This window comes from Cololabis saira, chromosome 22 (assembly GCF_033807715.1).
Source record: "Cololabis saira isolate AMF1-May2022 chromosome 22, fColSai1.1, whole genome shotgun sequence".
In the NCBI taxonomy this organism is placed as follows: domain Eukaryota; kingdom Metazoa; phylum Chordata; class Actinopteri; order Beloniformes; family Belonidae; genus Cololabis; species Cololabis saira.
The window spans coordinates 30,466,798-30,484,544 of NC_084608.1; the positions used below are offsets into that span (position 1 = coordinate 30,466,798).

At 44.5% G+C, this 17,747-nt stretch overlaps 1 protein-coding gene across 1 annotated transcript in view; it reads left to right on the forward strand.

Moving 5' to 3' along the window:
• The window catches only part of LOC133423392 (NACHT, LRR and PYD domains-containing protein 14-like), a 43,104-nt gene that overhangs the window by 9,432 nt on the left and 15,925 nt on the right, over positions 1-17,747 (forward strand). The window contains exons 4-5 of the mRNA XM_061713573.1: positions 23-1,814; positions 2,644-2,817. Coding sequence (XP_061569557.1) covers positions 23-1,814; positions 2,644-2,817 — 1,966 coding nt within the window. The remainder of the gene's footprint in view (positions 1-22; positions 1,815-2,643; positions 2,818-17,747) is intronic.

Consider the following 17,747-nt stretch of genomic DNA (forward strand, 5'->3'; position numbering starts at 1 on the left):
CAGAGTTCTTCTTGTCTTTCAGCAGATGCTGGTCTGCAGGAGGTCCTAGATGAACACAAGACCAGTCTGAGGAGCAGATGTGAACATGTGACTGAAGGAACTGATGAACCAAGAAGTAGAACCCCCCTCAACAGGATCTACACGGAGCTCTACATCACAGAGGGACTGAGTGAAGAGGTTGATACCCAACATAAGGTGAGGCAGCTGGAGACAGCTTCCAGGAGGAAGAGACAATATGACGCTCCAATCAGGTGCCAGGACATCTTTAAAGCCTTACCTGACCAACGTGGAGACATCAGAGTGGTTCTGACCAACGGCGTCGCTGGCGCTGGGAAAACCTTCTCGGTTCAGAAGTTCTCTCTGGACTGGGCCGAGGGCTCGGAGAACCAAGACGTCACCGTGGTGATTCTGCTCTCGTTCAGGGAGCTGAACTTGATCAGAGATGAGCAGTTCAGTCTTTTCAGGCTGATCCAGGTTTTCCATCCATCGTTCCAGAAGCTCACAGCAGAGCAGCTGGCTGCCGGGAAACCGTTGTTCATCTTTGACGGCCTGGATGAAAGCAGACGTTCTCTGGACTTCAACAACGGTCCGGTCGTGTCTGACGTCACACAGAGCTCATCGGTCAACGTGCTGCTGACCAACCTCATCCAGGGGAACCTGCTTCCCTCAGCTCTCATCTGGATCACTTCCAGACCTGCAGCAGCCAATCAGATCCCTCACAAACACGTGGACAGGGTGACAGAAGCACGAGGCTTCACCGACGGCCAGAAGGAGGAATACTTCAGGAGGAGGTTCAGGGATGAAGAACGGTCCAGCAGCATCGTCTCCCACATGAAGACATCCAGAACCCTCCACATCATGTGTCAACTCCCGGTCTTCTGCTGGATCACTGCTACAGTTCTGGACCACATGTTGACCACAGAGCAGAGAGGAGAGCTGCCCAAGACCCTGACTCACATGTTCTCCCACTTCCTGCTGGTCCAGATGAAGAGGAAGAGGAACAAGTACCAGGAGGGACATGAGACGAGTCCACAGGAGCTGACGGAGGCTGACAGGGACTTTCTTCTGAAGCTGGGGAGGCTGGCGTTTCAACATCTGGAGAAAGGAAACATCATGTTATACCAAGAAGACCTGGAGCAGTGTGGTCTTGATGTCCCAGAGGCCTCGGTGTACTCAGGAGTTTGTACCCAGATCTTAAGGAGAGAGTGTGAGGTCTTCCAGAAACCCGTCTACTGCTTTGTTCATCTGAGCATCCAGGAGTTCCTGGCTGCAGTCTACGTGTTCCACTGTTGGTCCACCAGAAACACAGATGTGCTGGAGAACTTCCTGGGAGGAAGATACAGATACTCATCTCTGGATGACTTCCTGGAGAGAGTCATGCAGAAATCCCTGGAGAGTGAAAATGGCCACCTGGACCTGTTTGTCCGCTTCCTTCATGGTCTTTCTGTGGAGTCCAACCAGAGACTGTTAGGAGGTCTGCTGAACCTGACGGAGAACGATCCAGAAACCATCCAGAGAGTCATCAACAACCTGAAGCAGATGAACACTGAGAGATTCTCTCCTGACAGAAGCATCAACATCTTCCAGTGTCTGATGGAGATGAACGACTTCTCAGTTCATCAGGAGATCCAAGAGTTCCTGAAGTCAGAGAACAGATCAGAGCAGGAACTCTCTGAGATCCTGTGTTCAGCTCTGGCCTACATGCTGCAGATGTCGGAGGAGATTCTGGATGAGTTCGACCTGAACAAGTTCAGCACAACATGGATGGGTGGACTGAGACTGATTCCAGCTGTGAGGAACTGCAGAAAGGCTCGGTGAGTCCAGATGGATCAATAACACCATCAGTTAGCAGTTCAGTTCTTCAAATCTATTTTTGATCTTGAAAATGAAAACTTTTGAAGTCAGAATTCAGGTGTTTGTTTTATTCTGGATCACCTCAAGTCACGTCAACCAGAGGTTCATGTTTCAAACACTTGATCTAGTTGATGTTTCTGCTGCTCAGAGATGAATCTATGTAACGGAGAAAGATGAAACATCAGAACCACCGGGGAGTTTTGTTAATGTGAATTTACAGCCAGTTTTACAGAGAATTCATCAGATCAAACATTTTCATTGAGATTATTGAAGAAGTTTACAAGTTTAAACGGCTCAGAGCTGTAAACCTAAAAATAGTTTTATGTGGACACGTGTGTACTTGGACTTTAATTGTAGTAATTCTGGTTCTGTTATCTCCTGCACCGTCCTGTAACTCCTGTGGGGGGGATTAACTTTTCTCAGACTTTGAGAGGAATGCAGTTGGACTTGTTTTTGGTTCTTTAACACTTTTCTCCTTTACAGACATGAACACATAAAGGATCTTTTATCTAGATACTTGAGAAAAGTTCAGCTCCACAATTTTTCTCTTTCATTCAAGATGTTCAGTGAAAGATATCCAAGAAGAAATTAGTTTTATGTCCTAAATCAGATGTTTTCATTGAGACTGGGGGATCAGACGACTATGACAGACGTAGATGTTAACGAAGCCTTAATCTTCCCTCTATCATCTGCAAATCCAAACAAAGTCTGCAGATGTCATCAGATGTGTTCAGTCTGGCTTTAAATAAGACTTTATTACAACTGACATCATAATTTCTCCCATCACAGATTTGTTGATTGTGAACTCTCAGAGACTCACTGTGAAGTTGTTGCGTCCGCTCTGAAGTCCAACCCCTCCCATCTGACAGAACTGGACCTGAGTCAGAACCTCCTGCAGGGTTCAAGAGTGAAGCTTCTGTCTGGTGGACTGGAGAGTCCAAACTGTAGACTGAAGATTCTAAGGTCAGTCCACTGGAGATGTTTCCACATTTATACAGTTATCATCCTCCAAAGATGTGACAAAACTACTTTAATCCAAAACATCTTCATGAAATATTTAATGTCTGCTATGAGGAAACATCTTTATTTTAGAAAATTTCTGTCTATAAAAGTCTGAAGATTTTTGACATGAGAATATTTTTAGACGTAAACAGGAGAGAAATCAGTTTAGCAACTGTAGCCTACTCGTGCTACTGGGGTCAGCCGACAGGAAAGAGGACACGGGGTTTAGTGGAGAAATTGTTGGCTTAATAGAACCACCCCAGGAACCGAAACCGGCGCGTCCAGGTGATGCAGCACTGATGCAGCACTGCTCCAGCAACTGGTCCGCCTGCACCTCCCGCGCCGCGGACTGCTGCTCCCGCGTCCGCCTCAGGAACAGGTGCGACGGGGACCACTGAGGGCCTCCTCAGACGGTCCAGCACCGCTCACCTCACGTCATCACCTCACGGGCATGTGAAGGAGAAGGGCCTGTCCTCCGTGAATAGAGTTAGCGGGCAACCCCGCCCTGCCTGCTGCTGCGCTGCCAGCGTCTCCAGCGGTGCGGTCCGCCGCTTCGCCTGGCTCCCGAGCAGGGCTGCCAGGTCTGCCAGCCCCTGCGCTAGCGATGCCACCGCCTCGAGGGTCCGATCACTCCGTCATCCTGCCTCAGCCCTACGTTGGGCGCCACTGTAGCCTACTCATGCTACTGGGATCAGCTGACAGGAAAGAGGACACGAGGTTTAGTGGAGAAATTGGTGGCTTAATAGAATAGAATAGAATAGAATGTCTTGATTGTTATTTGTACAGGTACAACAAAATTGAATGCAATCTTCTTTAAGGTGCATGGTTTAAAAAATAGATATATTAAAACAACAACAACTATAATCTTTATTATCGACCGTAGTCAGCAGGGAAAGAGGGTGAAGGAAAATATACAATACAACAAACACAAAAAGTACATGATAATACAGTATAAATAAGCTAACAAATAAAAGCACCATTAAAATAAATAAAAGCAATAAAAACTATAAAAGGCATGCGTACCAATGTTTCCACATGTGCGATTGGTAGCGAACCGAGCTGTAGCTAGGGTTGGTCAGTACTATTAAAATATCATTCTGTGATGCATGTAAGCGACCCTTGAACTTATACATGTGTATTCTCAGCAAGGCTTGAAAGGAGGGTAAGCTCAGGGGCCTCATCTATAAAGCTTGCTTGCGCAGAAAAAGCGCCTGAAAGTTGCGGAAGCCGGCATCTACGCAAAGCCTCGGATCTAAAAAAACTAAACGAAAAATCTGCGGATCCCTACGGCAACCCTCACCCTCCCGTAAGAATTTACTTAAGACACAGGGAACTTGCGAGGCAGGCTGTGAGGTGGTGAAATGAAGCCAGATTCATGTCATACTCTTAATAATGTCATCACATATCACAACATATATTAGACTTATAATAAAATAGCGCTGATTGTGTCCCTCTGTGTGGGAAGCTCATGTCAGTCAGGACCACTAGTGGAGCAGACGGGGGGCGGCCGCCCCGAGCCCACTACTCCACGCCAAAGAGGAAAAAAGAAAGTGTTCTGATTAAAATAAGGAAAGTTGGACTATATAACAATTGCGTTCATAAGGATAAAGTTTAAAAAAAAAAAAAATTAAAGAAATAGTCTCTTCTCCCCGTGTGTGTCTGCCTGTCATGCACGGGTACGTGCGCGCATGTTGTGTTTACTTTTAAGCCTGAATTATGGTTCTGCGTTACACCAACGCAGAGCCTACGCCGTAGGGTCCGGCGTAGGGTGCGCGTCGCCGCGTACGGCTCTGCGTTGGTGCGACGCAGAACCATAAATCAGTCAAGAGCAGCTCTGAGGGGAGGGGAGGAGGGGGTGCGGGTATCGTCCCGTCTTCGCATCGAGAGTCTTGATGATTTGCAATCACAGAGTGAGCCTACCGTTAGTTTTTAAACTGTAAAAAGTGGGGGGGACAAAAACATGATTTTGAAAAGACGGGGGGACATGTCCCCCCTTTAGCGCCGGGGAACTCACGTCGTTTAGCGCAGCAACAGCGTTCTGCTACTCACTCGCTTTATGTTATCCACTATTTATATACTTTTTCTACTTGTACTGTGACCACCAGATAATGTCGTTTTCCTGTCCTCCAGCTCATCCTCAACATTTCAATATCAGATCTCAGTGAAATTCAGTGACACGGTGGCTGGATACTTCTCATTCATCCTGAAGCCAAACAGGCTGCAGGAAGCCACTGCGCATGCTCAGTAGGCTCATTCATATACAAAAACATACCATTTTTGGTATGAAGTGGGCGTGTAGAGGGCGGGATATGAGGCGGATTCAGCTGAGCAGCCTTCCAGCTGGACTGTGATTTATAAAGCGAACATTGCTTTGTGTGTGCGTGCACGCGGTTTTATAAATCCGGATATTTTTTTGCGCCCGGCATTTTCGGCTTTTGAGCGTACGTGCACTTTTAGTATGACTCCTACGCAGTCCATTTTAAATGAGGCCCCTCAATAAAACCATGTGCACGCAGATTTGCACGCAACGTTCCTTTATGAATCACAGACCTGCGCAGCTGAATCCGCCTCTAATCCCGCCCTCTACACGCCCATAAATGCATATGGATGAGCCTACTGAGCATGCTCAGTGGCTTCCTGCAGCCTGTTAGGGATGAATGAATTAGAAGTAGCAGCCACCGTGACACTGACTTTCACGGAGACCTAGATGTTGTAGATGATGTGGAGGACAGGAAAACCACATTATTTGGTGGTCACAGTAAAAGGTAGAATAACTATATAAATAGTATACAATAAAATAAAGCGATCTGGCAGCACGCCGTTGCTGCGCTAAACGCCGTGAGTGCCCCGGCGCAACAGGGGGACACAGTAGGACGTCCCCCCGTCTTTTCAAAATCATGTTTTTTTTCCCCTTACTTTTTAAAGTTTAAAAACTAACGGTAGGCTCAGCCTTAAATTGCGAATTATCAAGACACTGTATGAAAGCGATACGAGAACGGCCCCGCAGCCCCGCTTCACCCCCCGCTCCCCCTCCTCCTCTCCCGTCTCCCCTCAGAGCTGCTCAGGGCGGGTTTATGGTTCTGCGTTACACCAACGCAGAGCCTACGGCGTAGGTGCGCGTCGCCGCGTACCCTACGCCGTAGGCTCTGCGTCGTTTAACGCGGGACCCTAATTTAGGCACCATACACCCGCACGTAAAGGTTTCACGCGCGCGTAAAACTCATATATATGAAAAAAAATCTGTGTCCCTTTAGGGAAGAAATGAGGGGCTCCGTGGAGCCCCTAAACGCAGCCCCTCATTTGTTCTGTCCTAAAGCGGGTGAAGAAGAGGCTGCAGCTCCAGCAGCACCAGAGTCCTGACTGACTGAGCTTCACACACAGAGGACACGATCAGCGCTATTTTATTTTATTTTATTTTATTATTTTATTATTTTAAGTCTGATATATTTTGTGATATGTGATGACATTATTAAGAGTATGACATGAATCTGGCTTCATTTCACCACCTCAATCCCTGCGTCGCCAGTTCCCCGTGTCTTAAGTAAATTCTTACGGGAGGGTCCGAGTTGCCGTAAAGATAAGCAGATTTTTCGGTTAGTTTTTTCTTTTTAGATCCGAGGATTTGCGTAGAAGGTGGCTTCCGCAACTTTCAGGCGCTTTTTCTGCGCAAGCAAGCTTTATAGATGAGGCCCCAGGTCCTTAAAAAGCTCACTAGCGCTGCCACCCCTAGGAACTTTCATCAGGATCCTGAGTGCATCATTGTAGGCCACCTGGAGCTTCCGCATACTCTCTTTAGTGTATTTCATCCATAAGGGGGCTGTATATACAGGGGTGCAGTATGCTCTAAACAGATTGATCTTAACCTCAGAAGAGCAGTAGTGAAACCTCCTGACAAGCATGTTAGCTTGAGCATACAGCATCCGCCGTTGCCTGCACATGTCAGCATCATCTACCAGCTCATCATTAATGATGTGGCCCAAGTATTTAGTACAGTTACATAAAGAAATAATTTGACCTGACAAATAAAAGAGGGGAAAGTTTAGTTGCTTGTCCTCCTTAGTCCTCCATATCAACACAACACTCTTCTTGGCATTGTATTTTACATCAAATTCAACCCCATAATCAGAGCAAATATTTAGCAGTTGTTGGAACACTGCACTACTGGGAGAAACAATGGCCAGATCATCAGCATACATAAAATGGTTGATCAATAAATCTATAAGATCTATAAAAATAAATAATCTCTAAAAGGACACAAACAGGAAGACAACATACAGCAGAGGTCACGGACCGCGGCCCGGGTCCGGACCCAGACGCCGTCCTGTACGGATCCAGACCTGTAATCAATAAATTACAGAGGGATTCTAGATTTTGACAGGGCACTTTTATTTTAACCAGCGCAGCTTTACTATTCTTTACGGCATTTGTTTAGTAGACCTTACAGACCAGAGGTGGAAAAAGTACAAAAATATTGTACTTAAGTAAAAGTACAGATTTTCTGCTTGAAAATTACTTAAGTAAAAGTAAAAAGTACTCATTAAGAAAATTACTTAAGTAAAAGTACAAAAGTACCTCAAATTAAATATAATAAAGTACTAAAAGTACATGGTGTAAAATGTACTTAAGTACAAAAGTACAAAGTACAAAAGTACAAAGTACAAAAGTACAAAAGTACAAAGTACAAAATTCTTTTCAAAAGGATTGCAAAGAAATGAAGTCTCAACATTGTCATGCTGTCAAAAGTGGCTTTATTACAACTTTAAAGTGCTTACAACTCTAAATAAATAATGGTGATATGAATGTAAAACCACACTTAAAAACACACACACAAAAAAAAAACCACACAAAAAACACAATATTTACATTTTTACATAAACCAACTCTTTTTAAATGACAATCTTTCAAATGACAATCTCCACGAGTGCTATACTGAATTGCCTCACAATGTAATTATGATTGAATGTATGCAAACTGGCTGTTTATCAGTCTACTGTTCAACTTCAACAGCAGTTGGTTTTCAAAATTGTGAGAGTCTAGCCGTGCTCTTCTTGGGCTGAAGACCTGTCCTGCGGTGCTGAACAGTCGTTCACAGGCTGCAGAGGCAGGTAGAGGAGTGTTTAGCTTGACTGACAACTTGCAGAGAGCGGGGTACAACTTCAATGCAGTCATTTGTTCTGCTGCTGAAAGCGCCAGGTATCCATCAAGTTGTATGGCCCCGTCTTGGTTAACATTCGAACTCGTGAGGCCTGCAAAGAAGTCTCCTTCATCCGATGAACTGGCACTGGCGACATCCGTCAGCAAAGGATCCTCCAGGTGCTCTTTGATGTAGTCCATTCCTGAAATACAGGGAAGGTGAAATACCATTAGTACAGCTGAAATAACAAAAATAATATAATGGAGAATACAAAAAGTAGATACATTTCATATTGCTGTTCAAACTGATGCATTATTTCTCCCTGCTCAGCACAATTATACAGTCATAACAACCAGGAATGCATATGCAGAAGGAAATCAGACAATTAGGGTAGCTTAAATACCCCTCCCAAATTGGTCAGCTGATTGCCACTTCAGTGTATACATCCACATACTACAATGCAGTGCATTAACCTCTCAAGTGTATGCTCCCTAAACTAACGTTGCAAACTACGAATCACTCACACAAGTTAAAATGCATTATGTCCATGTGCTCACCCAGTTTGATTGTAGCCTCGTCTTTTGTCCAAGTAGTTTTAAACTTGGGGACAAGAATTGTAGCTGCAATCAGTTCCGGATCCATAAACATGCAATCAAAGCGCTTCTTTATGCCAGCTAGCAAGGCGTCAGCCAATGGCCTGCAGTGCTTCAGCGGCATCTTTGCTTTCTCCAGTTTGGAAGTCAGACAGGTTATCGTCGGAAGCAGCCACCCCATGTGCACATTCTTTTCTCCTTGCAAGATGTTGATGGCTGCTGCCACTGGGCTCATGATGGCAGCATACTCTGTCAGGAATGTGATGTCAACTAGACTGAACCTGTGCAAAAATAAAACAATATGTTAGAAAACAACCCTTTAAGTACTGGGACCCCCCCCAGGTACTACCAGGAGAGAAGATTTGTGTTAAAAATAAACATTCAAGAATTTTCAAAAATGGTTGAAAAAAAATAGCAGATGTACAAGCTTGCAGCACTACACTTAGTGAAACACTGTGACCTTGTAGATCTGCCATTTTTGAAATGCCTAAAGTAAAAAAAAAAAACAAATGTGCAATTGTGGTGTTAAACCTACATTGGAACGTTGAATTCAGTGCAGACAGCTCTCAGGGCCGGCTCCCCCCTTTTCTCCAATATCTTGAGCAGCCTCTCCACAGCCATGAACAGAGAGTTCCACCGGGTGGCAATTGGGCGCAACAACTGGAGCGAGCAGGCTTCTTCCACAGCTTCAGCTGCTTTAACCGATCTCCCACACTTATTCCACAGCCCATGACACTTTCCGAATGCTGAGCGATACACTCGTTTGTATCCGTCGTTGGAAGTTGCTTTCTCAGCATCAACTGTGGAGACCAAGTTGAGGAGATGGCAAGCACAGCGTTGATGCTTTGGGAGCTCAAATTCAAAGCCACCATTCTCATCCAGGATTTCTGACACTTCAACAAACTCCACTTCATCATTTCCCTCTTCTTCCTCACCAGGCTCTGGGTCAGCACCAACTTTGTTGTTCATGTCTGGAACTTCACTGTAAACGTGAAAAGCCTTTAGGAAGTTGGAACCGTTGTCTGTGGTGGTCCTCACAATTTTGTTTCGGATGCCATACTCTGAATGGATATCATTGAGTGCATTAGCCAAAACATCGAACGTGTGGGAACCTCTCAGTTGTCTACAGGCCAGGATTACTGAGCATCTCTCTAGGCTGTCGGGGTCAAACCAGTGGGCAGTCACACCAATGAAGCTCTTTCTTCTGGCTGACCAGCAGTCTGTGGTGGTGGCAACGTGGTCCGCAGCCATCATTTTCTCAGTGACCGCCTTTTTCATTTTCTTGGCAGCATCGTCAATTCTTAAACGCAGGGTGGGCCTTGAGATAATTTTTGCCTTAGGCTGAAGAGTAGTGACAAACTCTTTGAAGGCTGGTTTTTCCACAGTAGAGAATGGCTCTAGGGCTTCTGTGATATACTTCACAATACCCCTTTCTATTGTGCTTTGGGTTACCATGTTGCCGGAATTGATCATTGTGGTCTGTGTGAGGCTGGAAGATGCTGTAGGAGGACGGCGTTTCCGTTTTATTGATGCCAGCTCTTCATATTGGTTCAATTGGCTTGGATGCTTCCGCTACATCAATGTGGAGACAAAAAAGAAAAAATGTTAGCTCATCAACAGGCTACTATGATTTTCACAATGTTATTGTTATACATTACAAAAGTCATGTTGATATGTAGGATAGACAGTTATCAATGATTTAGTAAAGTAGTAAATCAGTAAAGGGAACCCATTATGAAAATGTTTTTTTTTTAACAATAAAGTTGCCATTTGTGACACGCTTGTGTGTGTGTGTGGGGGGGCACGCACGCGTTCTACCCACATGTACTGGAGCGGTTTGTTAATATTGGCAAAGTACCATATTTTCATAACCATTTGGCGCGCCGTGTTGAAAGGCGCCGTGTGGAGAGGCCATAGATATATATAAAGGCTAGATGACTCGTCCGCGCTGCTGCCAATGCAGAGCGACGGCGGCACACGGCGGCCATCTTGCCACAGGAGAGCTCGCTCACTCATAACAGTGTTTAATGATGCCTGTACTGCTTAAACAACTTTAACTTACTCAATTCTCAACAGATTTTCAAACAGTTTGTTTTTTTATGAACGTCAGAGATGTAGTTATGACACTGCATACTTGTGAATAATTATAAACATTGAAAATAACCAGAAACAGTACATATTCTTAGTAATATTTATATTTACATTATAACATATATATATATATTATTACCATATAAAATATATATTATTACATTATAACAAGTTTATATATTACTACATTATGATGTATTTATATCATGACACACACGTTATATGGTTATTATTCATATAAAAGTACGTTTTTCAATGTTTATAATTATTCACAAGTATGCAGTGTCATAACTACATCTCTGACGTTCATAACAAACCAAACTGTTTGAAAATCTGTTGAGAATTGAGCAAGTTAAGGTTGTTTTGCAGTACAGGCACCATTAAACACAATGTTATGAGTGAGCGAGCTCTCCTGTGGCAAGATGGCCGCCGGTGAACGACGCTGGAGACCCCGACCTAAGATGGCCGCCGTGTGACGCCGTTGCAGCAGCGTGGACGAGTCATCTAGCCTAATGCCGCGTTCCATTTGTCCTCGGAAGTCGGGATTTCCCCGTTCCCAGTCGGAATTTTCAACTGGAACACCCCTTGAAGTGGGATTTCCTACTGGGAAAGTGGGAGAAGCTTCACCACCCCTGAGTTACCATTCCAAGATGGCTGCCATTTCCAGTTCCTAGTTCCGATTTCCGAGGTAAATGGAACGCAGCATTTATATATGTCTATGGGAAAGGCGTTTTGTGTGTCATCTTTTGATTTAAAACACACATAAGGCGCACAGACCGAAAAGGCGCCTCTAGACACACGGAGCGCCGCCTTACAACAATACACACACAAGCATACAAGTGTGGTATTTAAAAAGAGAGCGGTAGCAAAAATTCGGAAATGGTGCCGGCTTTTGCAAAAGCCTAAACAACAGTCCAGCCCAACAAAACACGTCAGCCCACCCATCCTCGTCGGTCCTCGACGCGACGGAGGATCCTCCGGCCTTTACGACAATACAAACGGCGCATTGCGTAATTGGGTGCACGGTACATTTTTTTTTTTTTTTTTTTTTTTTTTTAAATACAGCAGTTGTATGGTCAATATTTATGAATTACACAGGCACATAAGACATACCTTAAGGTGCACTTTGAGGTTTGAGGGCGAGTTGCTGAACGCAGACAGTTCTTTGTTTGCAGGCGCACACAACTTGCATTTCAGTCGGTAGGAAGATTCTTCCCTCCGAATGAACTCGAACATCGTCGCCAGGTAAGGCCACGGGTGTGTTTCACCTTCTTCACAATCACCGATAGAAGTTGTACTAGTGGGAATGACTTCTGAAGCGGAATCCATGTCCAGGTCGGAATACATTCTTCTGAAAGCGTGTCGCGTTCCTCCTCCATTTTAAGCACTGCTCGTGTCTTCGTAGTAGCTCCGCCCTTCTTCTTCTTCTTCAATGGTGTTTATTGGCGGTTGGCAAAACAGAACTCCGCCCACCTTGGAGCGCAGCCCCTCATAGGCTACTCTATGAGCGCAGCCCATGGAGCAGCCCCGGTGTGCTGTTTTCACGGCAAAAGCCTACATTTTCATTTAATGTAAGACTTTAATTTGTAGCGAGTAACGACGTGTCCAATTTTAAATGTAGCGGATTAAAAGTACGATTTTTTCCTTGAAAATGTAACGAAGTAAAAGTACAAGTACAGAAAAATAAAAGTATCAATAAAAGTACAAATTCTCAAAAATCTTACTTAAGTACAATAACGAAGTACTTGTAATTCGTTACTTTACACCACTGTTACAGACCAATAGCGTACCAGTTAAGCCATCCCACATGATGCTGCTCAGCCAATCAAATCCGTGTACGCGCGCCCAATGTATTATTGTAAAGGCTGATTTATGGTTCCGCGTTACACCAACGCAGGGCCTACGGTGCGCGTCGCCGCGTATCCTTCGCCGTACCAGCGTAGGCTCTGCGTTGATTTAAAGCGGAACCATAATTCAGGCTTAAGGTGGATGTAATTGAGGCCACCATGAGAAGTTAGGGGGAAGGGGGGCGCGTGAATTGCCCGTGATTGCCCGGTGGCGGCTCCGTGGTGGAAGGGGAGACTCGGGCTCGCTACCGAAAAGAAGACGAGGCTCCCGGGGGAGCTGCGCCGTGGAGGCGGCCCAGAAAGCCGCAGGAACAACCCGACCGAGCGGCAGCCGACGCGGGGACGCGCGCAGGGAGGTCGGCTGCCGCTCAGTCGGCGGGCTCCGCCGTTTACCACTCAAGTCTGAACTGAAGTCACAGAAAATATGTTGACCATCTTAAAACATTCTAACCATGTTTGGGTCCACATACAGCTGTGAGGCAGCTTTCTCCACAATGAACATAATTAAAACTAAATATTGTTCCAGGCTCACCAATGAGCACCTTCACATGTGCACCTGACACATGTGAACCTGACACCATCCAGCCCAGATTTAAAGTCCTGGCAGGAGAAATTAGAGCTCAGTTCTCTCACTGAGCGACAGAAAGTGAGGGCATAAGATTATAAGAGGGGAAGAAAGAAAAACTGAAAAACTGTTCAATTGTTAAGATGTGTTTATAGTCATTTATTATAAAAAGGTGTTGAGACAATTAACAAAGAAAAGAGGAAATTCAAATTGCTGGTAGAGAAATAAAATAAGATAGCATTTGAAAAATAAAATAAAATCTATTTTATTTTTTATTGCAGTCCTTCTTTAACCTAATAAGAGAAAAAAATATATGTGTAATTCAAGTTACACATGTTAAAGCAGCAAAATGAAACTTTTCCACCTTAATATAATATTTCCAGAGTCATTGTGATGGTACATCAACCTTAACCTTTTATTAAACAGGTTTAATGACACCTCTGTCATGGTCTGAGGGGTCTGTATCAACAAAAGCTGAAAGTTACATTGTGCTGCTTGTGGCTACTTGAATACACACACACACACACACACACACACACACACACACACACACACACACACACACACACATATATATATATATATATATATATATATATATATATATATTATGATGTTTTGGATCTTCGCTTGAGTACATTTTCTCTAAATGGACCTCTTAAAGTTTTAGTTGAATACCCCTGGTGTAGAGGGTGTAGAGTAGGGGACTCAGCACACAGCCCTGAGGTGAGCCGGTGTCAGCTGACAGGAAAGAGGTCACGGGGTTTAGTGGAGAAATTGTTTGCTTTTATTGTCACCCAGACACACACATATTCAAACTAAAACAGGAAACGGGTCACAAAACGACAAAACCTGAATAACCTGGTAAAACCCAAGAAAAGGAAGCCAGAACCCACCAGAAACTGGTGGGGGCCTCATGTTCGAAACGTGCGGTGCACAAAAAACGTGCATATGGCACTTCTACGCTCACGGTCGAATGTTCGAAAATTGATTTGAACGTAGAAAGTTGCGGTCTTTCACGCGCACATCATGTCTGGCGTACGTGCTTTTCTGAGGTTTTGTCCGTTGGCGACACTCACTGGTGATGCAGTGAAGTGCAGAATATGAGGAATCGTGAAGTCAACAAAACGTTCACGACCACACGTGAAGGACACGACAGTCCATCACATCACACACATCACTAGATAAGTTACACACGAGTGGAGCTGCAACAATCTCACAATCAACCACATGAACTAAAGGCAGGAGCTCAACGATGGAACCCGCAAATCCCAACGGCAACCTTGGCTCCGTTAGAGGAACCTGCTGATGCATCAGATAACACCGATCTGCTGGTCCAGGACTAAGACTGGACCAGTTTAGGTCACCAAGAGGATCCTTCTGGATCGCTGCCCTGAACTGGACCAGCTGCTCCGGTTCAGACCAACAGGATCTTTCAGCTGGAGCTACTGAAGGTCGGACATCTCTGTCACCATGACGACCGTATGGGACGCCTACTCGAGATAAAAGCCAGATCCTAAAACATCCCATAACTGTGTCTGGACAGAAAAACATTAAAATACATTTTGCAGCGCAAAACCGGTTCTGTAACGTTGTCTTTTTTTTTTTAATTCAAGATCTTTTTATTAAAATTTTCACAAAGTAAAAAAGGTGAAATGCTGCATGTCAATTACAAATATTTTGAGTAGGCATGGGCATGTTAATCATAGCATACACCAGTGTACAAAATATAAAAAACAATTAAACAGTATGAAAAAATATAAAGTAGTAACAAAAACAAACTACAGACCAAACTAATCCCTCCCATGTCACTGCCAGATTACTAATCACAATATGAGGTCACTCTAACATCAAAAGCCTGCACTAGGAATACAAAATAAATATGAAGTATAGTTCACAGGGTCTGGAATGCTTCTAGAAAAGGTCCCCACACTTTCTGGAACTTATTTGATTGCTGAAGCGAGTATCTAATTTTCTCCAGTTTTAAGCAGGACATGATGTCTTCCAGCCATTGTGCACGAGTAGGAGGGAAGGGATCCTTCCACCTGAACAGAATTGCCCGACGAGCCAAAAGGGAGGCAAAAGACAAAGTGTGCCCCTGTGCAGTGGTTAACTTCCTTCCTCCCTCCATGACCCCAAACAGGGCAGTCAGTGGGTTTGGTTCTAATCTGATTTTAAGCACCAGAGAGAGAGTATGAAAGACTTCCATCCAGTATTTGTTTAGACATGGGCAGGACCAGTACATGTGGATGAGAGAGGCTTCTGCTACCTTACATCTTACACAGTATGGACTAATATCTGGGTACATGGAGGATAACTTTGCTTTGGAAATATGAGCCCTGTGTACCACTTTAAACTGAATTAAGCAGTGACGTGCGCACAGGGAGGTTGTATTAACCAGTTTGAGTATGGACTCCCAGGTATCCTCTGATAAGGGAAGCCCTAAGTCCTGCTCCCATGCTGCTTTGAGTTTATCTGTAGGGGCACTCCTAAGATCCAGCAACATGCCATAGAAAGACGAAATGAGCCCCTTTTTGAATGGGTCTGTGGCAAGAACTTTGTCAACTGTGGTCAAGCCTATCGATGCACCAGGGCTGGGTGTCTGGGAAAGAACAAAATGTCTAGCCTGAAGATACCTAAAGAAATGTGATTTTGGAAGGCTGAATTTACTACTTAACTGCTCAAAAGATGCCACGGTGCCGTCTATGAACATATCTCTAAAACGATTCATACCCCTCCTGTGCCATTCCTGGAAGGTGGGGTCCTCAAGGGATGGTTTGAAAGAGTGATTTGATGCAATGGGGCTAAGAAGAGAGAAGCTGTGAAAACCAAAAAACTTCCTAAATTGGGCCCAAATTCTAAGGGAATGTTTAACCACTGGGTTTTTGATTGATTTAAGTGAAGGAAGTGGAAGTGAGGAGCCGAGTAGGGCAGGAATTGACAGGTCATCAGTTGGATGTAACTCCATCGCCACCCAGTCAGGGCGGTCAGCGCCGTCGCAGTAGAAGGACCAGAATGCAAGGCAGCGCAGGTTAGCAGCCCAATAATAATAACGAAAGTTTGGGAGGGCCAGACCACCTGCAGACTTAATTTTTTGAAGATGAGTTTTGTTCAAACGTGGCCGTTTACCCCGCCATAGGTATGAAGATATAACTGAGTCAAGGGACTGAAAAAAAGAACCAGGAATAAAGAGTGGTAAGGTCTGGAAAAGGTACAAAAATTTAGGTAAAATGGTCATTTTAACTGAATTGATGCGACCCACAAGAGACATTGACAGGGGTGACCATTGTGTAAGGGTTTGTTTGGTCTCATTTAACAATGAGATAAGATTCTCTTGGAGCAGGTCTTTGTGTTTCCTTGTCACAGATATGCCTAAATAGGAGAATTTGTCATTTACGATTTTAAAGGGAAAATTGGAAAGGTCTAAAGCATGCGATTCGAGATTGGTAGGGAAAAGCTCACTTTTGCTGAGATTCAGTTTATAGCCTGAGAGTTTCCCAAACTGACTGAGAAGTGACAGCGCAGGGGGTAATGAGGCCAGAGGGTGAGAGATGAAAAGCAAGAGGTCATCGGCATAAAGCGAGACCTTATGTTCCCTGCCACCTCTCCAGATACCGGACACATCCTCACAAGATCGGAGCGCTGTGGCAAGCGGTTCGATAGCCATGTCAAAAAGCATGGGACTAAGGGGGCACCCCTGACGGGTTCCACGATGCAGATTAAATGGTTTTGACCGTTGAGAGTTAGTACGAATTGAGGCTGTTGGGTGTAAATAGAGAAGTTTAATCCACAGAGCAAAGTTCGGACCAAAACCAAACCTGTCCAGCACAGCAAAGAGATAATCCCATTGGACGCGATCAAATGCTTTCTCCGCATCCAGAGAGACAACGCATTCAGGGATAGCCTCAGAGGCAGAGTAGATAATATTGAACAGTCGCCTTGTGTTGAAGTAAGACTGCCTACCTTTAATGAAGCCAGTTTGGTCTTCAGATATAATTGTGGGGAGGGCATTCTCCAGCCTATGGGCTAGGACTTTAGCTAGGATTTTAGCATCTGTGTTTAAGAGGGAGATGGGCCTGTAGGAGGCGCATTCAGTAGGATCCTTCCCTTTTTTAGCTATGAGGGTGATGCAGGCCTCCGAAAAAGAAGGAGGGAGGGAACCGTGGCTGAAGGATTCTGAAAGAACTGTAGATAGCAATGGGGAAAGCAGAGTAGAAAATTTCTTTAGAAATTCCGCCGGGAAGCCATCAGGGCCAGGACATTTACCCGACTGCAGTGAAGAAATGGCTCGAGTAATTTCCATCAGGGATATCGGTTCTTCTAATGTCTTCCTTAGATCTGGTGAAAGACTGGGAATACTAAGACTATTTAAAAAGTCTGCAATCTCATCTCGATCAGTCTGAGATTCCGAGGTGTATAGCTGGGTATAAAAGTCCCTGAATGCTTCATTTATGAGTAAGTGGTCTGTAGTTACATGGCCATTTGGTAATCGAATCTTAGAAATATTTTGTTTAGCCTTAGAGCCTTTAAGTTGGTTGGCTAATAATTTGTCAGATTTGTCTCCATAAACATAAAACCTGGTTTTACTTTTCAGAAGTGACTGTTCAATTGGGTGAGTGGTAAGCAGGTCAAATTTAGTTTTAAGTTCTAGCCGCTTTTTG